Source organism: Diorhabda sublineata, chromosome 5, assembly GCF_026230105.1.
Source record: "Diorhabda sublineata isolate icDioSubl1.1 chromosome 5, icDioSubl1.1, whole genome shotgun sequence".
Classification (NCBI taxonomy): domain Eukaryota; kingdom Metazoa; phylum Arthropoda; class Insecta; order Coleoptera; family Chrysomelidae; genus Diorhabda; species Diorhabda sublineata.
This window is the reverse complement of record NC_079478.1, coordinates 8,699,375-8,714,784: the sequence shown is the minus strand read 5'-3', so window position 1 is coordinate 8,714,784 and position 15,410 is coordinate 8,699,375. Positions and strand designations below refer to the sequence as shown.

At 32.0% G+C, this 15,410-nt stretch overlaps 1 protein-coding gene across 7 annotated transcripts in view; it reads right to left on the bottom strand.

The window, feature by feature from the left end:
• Positions 1-1,736: 1,736 nt before the first annotated feature.
• The window catches only part of LOC130444655 (kazrin), a 50,834-nt gene continuing 37,160 nt past the window's right edge, over positions 1,737-15,410 (bottom strand). For 4 of the 7 annotated variants that reach the window (XM_056779916.1, XM_056779915.1, XM_056779911.1 and 1 more), the window contains 7 exons: positions 14,971-15,167; positions 12,471-12,680; positions 11,427-11,585; positions 9,880-10,003; positions 9,625-9,769; positions 3,663-3,825; positions 1,737-2,154 (listed from right to left, as the gene is read on the bottom strand). In XM_056779916.1, coding sequence (XP_056635894.1) covers positions 2,125-2,154; positions 3,663-3,825; positions 9,625-9,769; positions 9,880-10,003; positions 11,427-11,585; positions 12,471-12,680; positions 14,971-15,167 — 1,028 coding nt within the window. In that variant the 3' untranslated portion in view covers positions 1,737-2,124. Of the gene's footprint in view, positions 3,826-9,624; positions 9,770-9,879; positions 10,004-11,426; positions 11,586-12,470; positions 12,681-14,970; positions 15,168-15,410 lie in introns of all 7 variants that reach the window. The other 3 variants (XM_056779914.1, XM_056779913.1, XM_056779912.1) reach the window with 2 other exon arrangements.

The window sequence follows — 15,410 nt, the reverse complement described above, 5'->3', positions numbered from 1 at the left end:
GCGACACGCAACCGAAAAATATAAAGAAATATTTTTCTACAGCTTTGGATAGAAATCGCAAAAAATTTAATGGGCAACTTGATTGAAAATATTCCGAGAAGATCTCACATAGAATATTAGCTGTTGTTTAAATATGTTTTTCATCAATATATTTCATAATATTCTTTATTAGATTTCATTTAATTCAATTGGTTTTCTAAGACAAGAAGAAACATTTTATGATTCGTTTTTGGCATTCAACAGTCAAAAATATATACTCTTTCAAAAAATACCAGTATATTTCTTCAAAATCGAATATAAATTCACTGACTAATCATTAGCTGGTATATGTCATGTATACCAGTTTCTTGATGCTTTAGATGTTGAGATAGAATAATATCACTTATTTTTTTTACATCAAATATCGACCTTGATGCCAATGAAACGCTTTTCAACATAACAAAGAAGTTGATTCCCTTGTTACCACTTCTAGTATAATCCGTAGCTAAGACTTGCTATTCTTATTCAAAACCTTGACCACTAATCCTGGCAAATTAAATGAAGCAACTCAAGTAAATCCAATGGCACCCATTCTTTGTGGGCTACTAATCACTAGGTTTTCAACAAATTCTGCGACGAATTGCGACTTGACCAAACATTATTGAGTTGCAGCCTCTTAAGGTCCATTTACATCCACCAGACCTTACACGGCCCTGTGTATCGCCATGTAATCGGCCTAAACAATCAGCGAATAGAATCATGTTGTATTTTGCGGTCAAGCTGGTCCCCCACAACTCATCCACTTGATTTTTCACTTTAGAATAAAATGTAAAATCTTACATGAATAGTTTCGAGGAAATCGTATGAGAGGTTGCCTAAACAATAGGAATATAATACAAGCAACCATATTTACAAGTTTTTTGCTTTTGTTGAGCATAACAAAATATGTTGGAATACATCAACATTATCATCATAGAAATTTTCCCCGGGATAGATTATGGCCTATTAAGATGTTGGTTTATCCTACCGCGTTACTAAGCGGCGATTACTTATACTGCAATTAATGTTATGCTTGTGTGGGGCAGAGAAGCTGTAGGAATATGAAGGAAGCCAAGCAGTCATCCGATACGCCAGCAACATGAAGATAGACCCTTCAACTAAATAATTCAGCAGGATCGTCTTGCTACTAGGCGTCAAGTTTCTGACCATTGATTTGACAAGGAACGTTGACTGTTGAAAGTTATTTGCACAGCACTGTTGAAGTAATGGCTAAGGAGGTCTGTAGCTTATGATTTCCAGGGGTACGTTTTGTTGATAATACTCTAAAAACCTTTTAACTATTTTATCTAAATCACGGATCACAAGTTTTCAGCAAGACAACGCACGATCATATATGGCACAACGAACTATGGAGTTTACGTTAGATTTTTGTCGTAGCCATCCTGATTTCCCCACTTGAATCTCATTGTGGGATATGAAGAAAAAAAGACTATCAAATTTGTTTCTCCGTTCATGGACAAAGTAGTTAATTCAGGAAGTTGAAGTTACTTGGAACGAAGTGCCACTAATGGATGTGTACAGGCGTGTATTCAGAAACGGAATCGTCAAACAAATTACAATTTTTTTTCGATAACTATTCATAAAGTTCCTTATTTTTCATTGTTAATGTGAGGTTATCACATTGCTAAAAAATTATCTACTATTTGGCGTCGATTCTGCTTTGGGAATGGGAAAAAATAAATAAAGCAAAAAATTGATTCTGGTTGATCAATATTTATTGAATATTATCAAATACAGCACAATAATTATAAACTGAAACTTAGTTGATAACAAACGTATGGGAATTAAAAAGCAATATCAACATTATAATTAATGATTTGTCGCGATTTTCTACACCGAATTAAAAAAATTGTCGCGCATTTCCACTTACATAAACTGAACTAACAAAAAACTTATTACTAGATATATATTAGAATAATATTTGGAATAAAAAATAATATGAATAATAATCAAAAACAATCAATATCAAGAAAAATGTCACAAAAACAATATCACAGAACATGAAAAAAAAATTAGAGGCTTATTCTAGAAAAACGAATATTTCTTACTAAACTTTGGTGTTTGTTTCTTTGAGGTACAAACTATCTAAAAATCGGGTCGACGTCCATTGTAAATCTGTAAGTATAAAAGGTTTAATTCAAAATCAGCTCATAATATATCACAGGTATTGAGTCCAAACGAGTGAAGCAACCTAAAAAAACTTTTAAATAACAACACAAATCAAACTAATCTAGGTACACAATAAATGACAAAAACTTGATATTGTTTTCGCTGCCAAAGTAGTTGGGAATTCAGCATTCAGTTAATCTAATGTCACCTATACGAGCCTTATCTGTAGTTTCTATAAATGTACGAGTACTGAACTCCTTGCTGCGTCCCTGATCCACTTAAAATCAGAGGTGCAACTTCATTTTCGAAGAAACTCACCAACCATGTAAGTGTTAAAGCTTAGAACCAAATCTGAAGCATAAGGGAAGGCTCAACGGATTCGAAGCCTGCGACTGTTAACAACGGAGTTGTGCCTGAGTGCGTTATCCGGATGCAATTTGGCATAATTAATACCTACAACTGTGGTTCACTATTTCAGGTAATCTACTATATTTAAACAAAACATCGATGTTTCCAATGCTTCTCTCTCTACGAAGGTTGGCGATTCAAATGGCTATTGTCGCACGAGAAACCGCAGTTCTGAAAATTTCTGTAGACGTCTGCGCAAGTCTTTAGGCCATGAATTTTGTCTACGGCCGATGGAGAATCTCATATTGCTCTCCTCTCATAATATGTCCTAGATACTGTAACTTTCTCTCCTTGATTGTCGTGAGAAGTTCTTTATGTTTACCCATTTGCTGTAGGACCTCTATTTTTGTCTATGTTTGACTTCTTTCTTTGCATTTTGGTTTTTACATCATAGAGAATCATCCATTGTGACTTATCTTGCAATAACATTCTCTTTGTCGTCTTGTCTACTGTTTTTAACGACAATTGCATTATATTTTCGAGTGTGTCTTGTATGCATTTATATTTACATTCGTTATATCCATCGTAGTACCCAGAAAGATTTCCAATGATCAGTTCGTCAGTATGTTTATTATGTATTTCTTCAGCAACCACTACCTTCAATTATTGTCAACATTTTTGTCTATGGTAGCCGATTTGGACGCTCCACCTTTGTGTTCGTCGGCACACAACTATCTACCGCGTTTAAACTTGGCACCACATTTTTAATATGTCATCTAATACTGCGAATTCCTTAAAGTGAAGTCCAATTTAATAATGACTCTCGAATCGGAGCTGGTATTGTAGGCCTCAATAGGTTCATACTTATCAGTTTCTAGCGTGGGTCTGTATATAATAGTTTAGATTTTGACGTAATGATGAATCATTGTTCTAAGTTATGAACGGATAGTTGTGGACCAAAGGGATATGCCTAGGTATAAATAACATAATGTGTGAAGTGAAGAATAAACAGCAAATATTATTATTTACTTCCTATGTAAATGTCAATTCATTGGATATAGAAGTATAGACGGATAAACATGAAGAATTCATTTTTCAAAATTCGTCATTTATCTTTATAAAGATATAATCTATCGTCAACAACCTAGATGAATTACAATACTTACCCTAATACTGTTGGGCTTTTGCTGTTCTCTAATAGTTAAAGAATCCCTATTGGCGGTAGAAGTTCCAACTAATCCACCACACGATCGAGAAAAGGTACGCCCTAACGATCCTCCTAGTACTCTCGATTTAGCCCTAACTCGTACATAGTGCTCTAATGTTGATCTGACATAATAGTGCAAAAAATAGAAACATCGATTAAAAAAAGAAGCAGTGCGGGATACACAAGCATTCTATGCTATTTTCACATCCATATTCTCATATTTGGTCAGTTTGTTCTAAACATTAAAGATTTACAGTGATAAACTGTTTCATATTTATTCAGTTGACACACAAAGCGAAGACACTTACCTTGGCACATTGTTATAAATATTGAGATCAAAATATAAATTTATTTCCGCAGAGATACGTCCCGTTTCAATTAGTTTCTCTAATAGAACATAGTTTAAAAACGATTTCTTTCTATTGTCTTCTAATCGAAAAGTGAGACAATAACACTATTCTACGTGGAAAATTTTATGTTCTGTACTTTGAATAAAATACAGAAAAAGAGCTTCAACAATCATGGCTAAGTGATGATGTAAAAAGAGACGCTGAGAAACTTGAATTTTGGTCAAAGAAGGTGAATTTTTCAAAATAATAATTAAACAAAAAGATTGAATGGGTCAGAGATAATGAGAATTAGGACTTGAAACTGTGGAACAAAATACGTGATGATACTCAATATAAAGTATATACATGACAGAAGTTAAATTTTCGGCATTCTTTGTGATGTGAATTTGGATATCGACCAAAGGCTTCGGGTTATTATACTTTATAGCTAATATGTTGATTAATATTCAACCATTCTCTACTAGAGATACTATGCTAAACACAATCATGCAAACAATAAATCTTGGAATAAAAACAAACATTTATATGAAACACTACAATCGTAGAAAAAATATACCTAGAATATTTTAGAATACGACCGACATCGTGAAAACTCGTTGATTGTTGTGGTAGACTGTTATAAACTTCAGTCAAATTGTAATTGCATCTTATGAATTAACAAGCATAAAAGTTTTTTTAAATTCGTGTAGAAAAATTGAAACACTGTTTAAGCAATATGGGAAGAAAAAGGTTATGATAAATAATTATTTATTAATCTGAATGTTCTTGATTCTAGGTCTCTTCTGTTTTAAAATTAGTTTTTTAAATAATTTTTGGAAGATAAGTCTTTATCAAAACATTTTGATAAAGACTTAAAGAAAAGTCGAAACGTATAAAATTATTTAGATGCATTAATATATCAAAAGGTCTAAGAAATCAGAAATTGAAGAAAAATAATTATTTATTATTCAAAAGAGAAAAAAATTAGATTCTCAAGGTTGATCCGAGAGCTAAAATCTAAGAATTTACTTTGTATAATGAATATTATTTTGTTGTGACAGGAAAAAATGTCATATTTTTTGTTTGCTTCTGTTATACCGCTGTAGACTGAACTTCTCAATCTTCTTATACAGAATCATGGATAGTTAGAGCTCAGGAGCGCAAATATAATATTAATTCATTTGAAATAGAGGAATAGATGCTACAGGAGATTGCTTAGAATTCCTCGAACTTCATAGAGAACGAGTAAGTCGACACTGAAATACCAGACATATGCACCACCACCAGACACCATGCATAAAGATAATGTAATATTTTGGACACGTAGTCTCAAAAGACAATATAGATAGTGGTGGTAAAAGTACAGGAAAAAAGAAGTAGAGGCCGATCGCTTATGAGATGGTCTCATAAAATCACGAGTTACAGAACAACCTCTTCACCCAAAAGTAATCCATCAAAAGTTATATACCTGGTTAAACATTTTGTCACAGAAAAAATATAAATTTTTGAATCATGGTAAATTCTGTAGTAATATATTTATTTAAATCCTGTGAAGCACTTGACTCTCTCGATCGATTTTAACAAATTCTTACGATATTCAAGTATGCTCCCTAGTTTCTCTTTATTTTTGTGAAAAGGGTAGTTGGTATATTATGTGTTTCTAACATGTAGACATAAAAATATTTGCATTTAAATTATTTTTATAAATTTGTCATTTTATTTCACGATTGTAGCGGTAAAAACTATTTTGGGATACATAAAGTGCATTCAGGATGGCAGTGCGAAAACATAGCAATAAAAATAACATAGAATGTTTGTGTTTCAGTGTGTCCCAAGTGTAAATTGTAAACAAAAAAAGGTAAACGCAAACTGAATAATATCTAGTACAACACAGAGGCGCTTTTTCTATCCAATTCATAAGAAAATAAGCTAAGTTTGACGTCACCATTGTTTTTTGGTACAAAACAAAATCATGATGTATTCAAAATATTTTTTTTGGGAAAGATAATTTCGATTTGCGTCTATGTAATGGAACTTTATTAAAAAATGAATGAGAGTTCAATAAATCATTTATTTTCAAATTGTTATGTTTTATAAATAAGAATAAAATAATTTTATTTATTATAATGACGCAAAAAGTTTTGATTCGATAAACATTTGAAATATGAGAAAAGAAGTAGTTGATACATCTTCATTGAGTTAGAAGATTCATATAAATTTTGGAATTGTATCTACAATTAATTACCGATATGCTACTTTGGTAACCAACTTATTTTTTCAACGAGATACAATCTAATTGAAAAAAAAATCAAAATCATCAAAGTATTTCGGACCCGACTATTCACACTATTCAACATAATTATTCTACAAACGTCAAATTTTATATAAATAGATAGTTTGATAGCAAAATTACCAAATTTTCATGCCTACATTGGTAATTGTTTCCGGAGAATTTCAGCTAATATTGGTAGCTTGGAGCTTCTCTCGATTCAAAGTTCAAATATAAAATAAAATATTGGTGTGAAATTAAAAAATCGAGTGCTATAATCTTTAAGGCAATTGTTTCCAAATCAAAAGTAGAAAGTGTTATAACCGCCAAAACTACAATACCAGCTAAATAATTATCTGGTTCATGAATAAATATTGATTGATTTATTATTAATTCCAACATTGTAAATAATAAATATAATTGAATGGTGGCCCATACTAAATGAATCACCCAGCAAAAAATGAACGTCTTCGATTTTGTCAAACTTTGGGATATTATTCAATGTTCAATTTAAAGAAATATGACCACTTTCATTTTTTCGAAAAACGTTTTTTGAGCCCAGTGGCGCCATATGGAAGTCTCCGTTGTGAACACGCCATTTAAGCATTTCAAGTGGTACACTCATTCCAAATAGCCGTCATTATGGCCAAAATTGACCTATCGGTAGCAATTTTTTTAAATGTGCGTTATTTACTCTACTTTCATCTGGTGTTCTCAGAATTAACATCCGGAAAAACTAAAGAATAACTTTTTTTTCAAAAATCGGTTCCTCAGAAACCACAATCTTAATTTGCGCGAATTTTTTATATTCAAGCCTCAGAACCGTTATGTATGTTTCTCCCAGTGCTTATAAGGTAGATTTCATAGTAAAACTAACATTTCCATCGTATTCTACGTGAAAAAATACATGGAAAACATATATCACTCTATCTAGAAACATTTTTAGTGTTGCTCAGATTATCCCACAAATAAAAATCCCCAGAAAAATCTAATATTATTTCCAGAGCTTGTAATAATTTATTTGTATTGTAATTATTTATATTTATATTTTTATTTTGCAAAGAATTAATAGAAAGAGAGAACTAATAGCGTGATATATGTTTTCCATGTATTTTTTCATGTAGAATACGATGAATTTGTTAGTTTTAGTAGATAAAACCTACATTATACGCGCTAGGAGTGGAATAAATGACGTATGTGAAGCTTGGATGGGTGAAAACCGACATTTTCATTTTTCAAACGGGACATTTTGGTTAAATGCCGTTTGGAAAAAGGTCGGTCAATGGTTTGTGAAAAACATATTCAAAATTCGCGCAAATTAAGGATGGGGTTAATGAGAAATCAAATTTTGCAAAAAAAAGTCATTTTTTCCGAATTTCCCAGAAAATTTTTTAATTAATGTTAGTTCTGAGAACATCAGCTGATAGTAAAGTAAATAACCCACATTTAAAAAATAATTTGTCCCGATAGGTCAATTTGGGACAAAATGGCGGCTTTTTGAAATGAGTGTACCACTTGAAATGCTTAAAAAGACTTCCACATAGCACCAGAGGACTCAAAAAACGTTTTTCGAAAAAATAAAAGTGGTTATACTTCTTCAAATTTAACATAGAATGATATCCCAAAGTTTCGATCGATTTTCGAAAATCAAATTCCTCAAATAGTACGGAGAGAAGACATTGGGGAAAAGCTGGATTTTTGCATGAACCCTCTTTTTGTGGTTCATGCAAAATCGTTATTAATACATGTGCCACCAAGAAAGTCTACGTCAAATAGATGGTTTTTCGCGATTAACGCGTTAAGGGTCAAAGCTTGCGAAAAAATATTACTTAACTAAATTGTAGATTAAAAAATTGTCGACATAAAATATTCCATGACTTTTTTTTCGTAAAACTAACAGTTTTAGAGAAAATTTGACGTCTAAAGCTGTGATGGTTACGTTTCTCAAGAAACATGCACTTTAGTTCACACCATCTTTAACATAGGGTACACGTCTTTTAATGTTCGGTTATCGTTAAAAATGAATTTTCACAATCTATAGGTAATTTGATCACAAATTGTATTATTTGTTTAGTTATGTTGCCATAATACAGTATTTCTTATAGAGATGGACACTTGGAATAAGTCCATTAAAAAGGAAATTTAATGTAAAATGAACTATGTTTTTTCTCCTGTTTGATAAATGATTCCTCATATTTTTATTGATGGGGAATGACCGTAAAGTTTAAAATAAAGATGTCATAAAGTGAATTCAGCGAAATATATATTTGCTCATACCATTTCGCTGATGGTTCGTCGTTGTTATGTAAGATAAAAACGGGTCACTTCATAATTTTTTATCAATACGCTAAACTTCACATTCTTTGGAGTTTGCAGAAAAAATTCTTCTATAAGATTCATGCATGTTGATAATGTAATTAACAAAAACAATAATTGCACAAGTGAAATAGAAATATTGATCTATCAACTATTTCTTTGATATGGTATAAATTATCCGTTTCTTGAGAACCAGAGAAACTTAATTTTAAAACTGAAAAACTCATATCAATTCATATTTACTCTAGTGATAATTTTATTGTCAGAGTTCTGAATAAATTGGCAATTTTCTTCTTGTCTTGTTATTTGTAAAAATAACGTTTTCTATTCGATAAATGTATAACCACATAATAATGTCAACTAGAATTAGTACCGGTGTATATGAATATATTCAATTCCTACATTTTTTCTTCGAGCTTAAGCATTTGTTTGTTGAACCAATCTTGGTATTAAGGGCAAGCTTTGTTGTTCAAGTAAATCCATTTGATCTATTCGACATTATTTGCCCCTTTCTGTTTATTCCACTGTAGCACAAACCTCTTTCATTTCTTCTAAATTACTCTGTATACAGATTGTCTTTTTTAACAATTTATTGACACAGATCACACCTCATCCTTGATATTTGACAATTGGCTCATTTCCTTATATATGTTCTGAAATTTGTTTTGCGGCAATCACGTTACTACACTATTTTTTAGCTCTATCCTTTTTATTATATTTGCCTAGTTTTGTCTTTGATTCAATTTATTGAGTCAATAAAGTAAGGTTAAAACATCACTGAAACCAGAAAAAAAATATTCTGGAAACTTGGAACGGAATTATTGCGCTTCATTTGACAAAAATATACAAACTAAATTCTTTCGATTGATCTCTGGTTCCCAAAAATAATGTAAATATCAGGCAACAAAAATATTTCTTTAAAATATTTTTTGATTGATTATCTATGTTTTGATATAACTCTAGCTGCTTCCGCTTGGAGTTCTTCCAGTTGACAGAAAATGACGTACCTGGCAGGCAAAATGAGTGCGTCCAATTCAGCTGTCAAATGACGTCTTATTATATTCTTACTCGCTGGGATTCCCAGAGCTGTCGCCATCGTATCACCGTTGAAAGACGGCTCCAGTACGACCAAACCACCGTGAACGCCACTATCTGAAAATGAGATCAAATATTACAGCTAATTATGAAATACGAGGACCTACAATTTTGATAAATCAGTTAATGGTTTGAGCAATTTTAAGACATTTGATAAAGATCCAAACCTTTCAAGTTTTCAGCATATTCGGCTAAGTCGATGCTGCGAGCCCATCTTATGAATCTTTGGTTAGTCCAAACTAGTGGATCTGCATCCATGGACTCACACTGGTGTCTCCTCACTGCTAATGCCTATGAACACATTTTTGTATTTAAGCAAAATAATTTCGTAGGTCAAAAAATTGACAAATTCTAAGCACCGTTTACTAAGAAAAATGTTTTCCTAAAGTTGGTACTTTTAGTTATTAACGATGGAAACTGTCTATTTTTCATTGAAAAAACGCTTATTTTTCTACCGTTTTTCATGAATAACTTAAAATGTTTTCATTTCATCAGCTAAATTATTCAGAATAAAAAAGTAGCTAATAAAAAAACAAGGAGATTCTTTTTAAGGGCTTCTGAGTTATTGCTTGTTGAGGATGGTAATTTTTGGGGAACTTGGGGAAATTGGGAACCTTTAACCTCAAATAACTTTAGATTGATGAAATTTTTGGAAAAATTTCAACAGATCTTTTTCAAAGCACATAGAAAAACCTTTAAAATGAGTACTGTCAAAAGTCTTTTTCATAATATTTGACTGATTTATAACAAAAATAAAGTTTCTTCATTTTTATTTTTTGAAAAAATGTAATAATTATACCCTCGCCAATACCACCCTAATTGAAGTTAATCGTAATCCACTTGCAACTATCTTTATTTATGTGTTATTGATATGATCCACGTGATTTGACCGATGTTGATTGTTTATGTATAAAAAAATAATTGATTAAATTGAACACTGCATTTCCGTTATCTTGAAAAAAAAATACCAAAACCTATTCACGTTATGAGAAAAAGTTTTTCTCGCCAAAAATTTTCGGCCCAAGGAAGATTTTGTGAAAGAGGGTGAGTGGAGCTTGAATTTAAATTTTCATGAAAATCGAGATTATAATAAGTGTCTTTTAAAAAAGCTATCAATATTACTACCCTCAGAGGATGGAGGGGTTGCATAAGTCGGATTAATCATAAACTTATTTGAGAAAATCAATAGATCTACAAATAATTGTTTTAAGCTGTATTTCACTCAAATACATGCTAAAATCGAATATTTTCAATTTTTTATGATAAGGGGTGCTTTTCACCCTTAAAAAATAAATAGCACCCTTCGGCGCAGGATAGATTTTGAATAAGGGGGTAAGTAGGGCTTAAATCCAAATTTTCATAAAAATAGACGTTGATTAACAAAATTCCACAGTTTTAACGTTTTCTACCGCTGGTTCCTGGCATAATAATACATTAATTATTTATTATTATTTTTGAAAAATGTGAGAGAGTCTCAAAAATATTCAGATCTGATTTTAAATAAGAAACTTCAACAATGCTGTCGTATCGACATTCGAGAATTATTTTTGTAATTTCAATATCAACAAAAAAACCCTTCCAATATTATGAACATCCCCTCTATGTAATAGATTTTCTTCTTTCTATTTACAAATAATCGATTTGTGATTGTCAAATTGAATTTTCAATTAGAAGAAATCATATTTTACGTTGAGTGAACTAGAAAATTGTCTACCTGCCGATCGTATTTCATTATTCTGAGTAAATGGATCCCGTGTACAATAGACGCTTGGTGAAACTTCCTCGTTACTCCTAAATACTTTTCCAATTCCTTTTTGCTCAAGTGTTCCAACATTCTTGCATCTACCATGTTCACAGCGAAGTTTTCGCAATACTAAAAAAATATAATTAAGTTAGACAGTTAATTATCTTAAAAATCACATGGAAAATGATTATCTTATTTTTATTAAAATTAGATATTCTAAATCGATCTATAGATTAAAATTAAACCTGTTGGTATTTTTAATCCTTTTTGGACATTTTGAAATGAATAGATTTATTCTACACAGTGAGGTTTACTGGATATCAAAAGGTTTCTTGATTCTGTGATGAAGTTCTTACAAGTCAAAGGAAATGAGAGACAAATACTAATTACTCAAACAATGTTTTTAGTATATGGATAACAATTAATTTACAACTCTAAAATATCCACCCCTGTGTACAGAATTCGGATAAAAAGAGAATTCGGCATTTATAATAATTTCCAATGTTTCAAGATTATATTATATCGCTCCACTGGACGCATTCAACAATGACTTGACTAGGTTTGAAGATCTAGCAAATTTATAACTTTGCAAAGAGTAGTAAATCACATCCACGTAAAAAAAGGGATTTAGTAAAAGATCAATAATACTATTAGAGTTATAGTTGAAGCGCAACGTTAATTTCCAGTATCCTACAATATGGAACATTATTGAAAAATTACTAGTCACTTTTCCACAAAAAGGTTTCATTGCCGTTAATAAAAAACCGTTTGAAAATTAGCGAACGAGGACATTTAAGGCCACAGCAGAGGATTTTGATAGTAATTTGGATAGCTTTTTAACTCATTCTAAAGTGAGATTGGAAGGCTTCGTGGGTCTTTTATAGGACATGATGAACAATACTGACTGTCAAAATATCAATGAGAAATGTCAAATGGATAAGAAGAATCATTTGTTTTCTGTCAAATACCACTAATTTAACTTTCTTTGATGTTTATTGAATCCATATTGTTTACCTGGGATAATCCTAAGTCTGGTAACCATTCGCTGCATACCCAAGTGTGTCCAAGTTGAGCGATAGAAGGATATCTAACGATCGAAGGATTTCTGTGTTCCTCGATAGCTAAACGGACTTTCTTCCTGTGCATAGGGTGGTTGATTCCCAAACCGCACTCCAACTCCAAATCACTCAGCTCTAAGAGGACCTGACCATGCAAAGGACCAATCTATAAGATTTTTAAATATAATCATGTCTTTTCCGAAGGAATTTCCTTCAATGTTTCTCAATTTACCGAATTTTGAATAATTTAATCAAATTTAATGTAATAAGTTTATTATTAAATTAGGTTCCGTGAAATAATAGGACAAAAAACAATAATATATAAAAGATAAATACATGTGTCTCACTGTAAAAAAACGTGTGTGTCAATTTTTTTATATTATCCAACATATTCAATACCAAACCAAACGTATGTTTTAGTATTTGGATACTAGTATTCATAATCATACTGAACATAAAATTCACAACTACCACTACACACGCCAGCTTATTTCAATAACTAATTTATCGTCTTCACAGACTGAAGATAGAGAATAACATCTACCAGTGCACTTTCATCTGCAAGAAACAATTCTAAGTGGACATCTAACAATTCCAATACTTTTAACAATCCATTGTGGGATTGAGATTTAACAGCGCAAAACCATTTTCCCATATTACATGAATATGACTGAAATGCTGCTCGAAAATACCCAACTTTTCTTTCCGTTCACATTTTTAAATGCAAGACTCTATTTAAACCAACATCCCGAATCAATGATTACAACTTCGCGAATACCACTCACTTATAAATGCAATATATGATAGTTTAAGAATATTGTTGGGTTTATAAACTAATTTGAATCCTACTTTGTTGAAAATATCCTAATCGTTAAGTACAGCTTCATCTTCTATGGAATTCATTTCTTTATTTTATCTTCCCATATCCCTTGTAGGAGCTCCTAGACGGGGCTTAGCTTGGGCCAACGCTGAGAAGCCCGGTCTTGGAAAACCTATACTGGCCCAATACTGGCTGTACTCTCGGTAACTCGACCCTAGCCATTCTATAGTCACCCAAGCCTGGCTGAACTTTCGGTAACTCGACCTCGGCCTTCCTATAGTCAGCAAGACCTAACAGAACTCTGAATAACTATATAAAGTTTTGTTCTAATATCTTATCCATAATAGATATCTTACATTAAAGGCGATAAATTTTTATGAATAAATAGTACCACTTAGCAGAGTGCATTATTAGAAATTTGTCATAAAACACTAATTTTATTAATAATGTAATAAAAATCCATTTTTACAAGCAACCAGCCTGGCCCAGGGATGCAGACCAGTCTTGGGTTTATCTAGGCAACCAGGCCTCGTCCAGGCTTTCAAACCAAGCGAGGGACATTGTTATCATCCCAGAGTCCCACCAAGTCTGGGCCAATAATGGCTTCCAATCTAGTGCCAGAGTTGTACATACTTGGCCCAAGTCTAGTCCTATACTGGACCCATCGTAAAGTCTTATATGGAATTAAATACGTAATTAAATGATGTATGTTGATTACAATAAAAAGAAACAACCGCATATTGTGATGTTTTTATATATACATGAAATTCTAACTTACTCCTACTTTTAATTACTAGGTTATTAATTTTCTGTGACCAATGAACACGTTCATCAACCAAACAGCCGACGATAATGAACAATACATCCTCAGCTGTATACGACCGCCCTTCCCCGCCCCATATAGCGACGCATGTCCAATTAGCTCACCCAATAACTTCGTCGAGCTAATTTCGATCATTTCAGTTTTTTTTATTCTTCATGTGGTGATAGGCGGTCACACACACAATGAGTTGATATCACACAAAAAGAAACTCCTCCTAAAAACCACCAACACAACCGGAGCCCTGCAAAGTTTTCTAATATCACGGTCCTCTCACAAACAATTCAGTTTTTTTCTCTTTCTGTCGCCCATAGATACTCAATATTCTCTTCTTCTCCATTACACTCTGCAATAGTTGTTTGTTTTCACTATACATTTTGATAGTCTTGTGAAATGGCATGTTATATAATTTTGGCGTATAAATAGAAATTACGAAAAGCCTTGTGGATTAATATTTGTTATGAAATTGTAGATTTAGATTATTTGATTGTTTATAATCCTAGAGGACTCATTTTTATTGCTTATTTTGAATCATCAAGTATTCTACCAATTGACGACAATAATATATCTTATAGATATATTGTAGTAAAGGGTATGATCAGATAAATATTTTTTCAACCGAAAATACATTAACTGAAGTATTGCTGTCTAGGGTGAAACACATTGTATAACAACAAAAAAAGTTTGTTCATAACATTCTGATCTAATTTGATTATGCAATATGAAGGTTTTTGAATCACCTCCTTCTATCGATATTCAAGAAATCTACTTGATATTTCGAATAAATTGTTAGAGCAAAAATTTTTGAATTGATACCTTTCCGCTTTTGATATTTTCGGCACATCTGGCACCATATTGCGACATACCCAACGCAATTTCCAACCATGCTAATACCGTGGATGCTCTCCATCTTTCCATCGGAATACTATTCGCCTCCCTAAGCAGTCTTAATTTCTCTGCATAACCTTCCTCGGTTAATGGAGACCAACTACGATACGGATCATAGGATTCACCTAAACAAAAATATTATTTTCGAATAAAATTTATTTCTTAAAAAAAACGTTCATTTACAAAATACTAACTTAAACAATCCTTCGAACGTTTTGGTTTAGTGATAAGGAGACGACAAGCTGATCTCCTACTTATTTGTCATGTAAAATAAAAAAAAAACTAGTTCTCTATGAGATCAGATATTCTCTGACCTCAACCAATATCTACCCATCTACAGCATGAAGTATCCAAGTAGTATTTTTAGA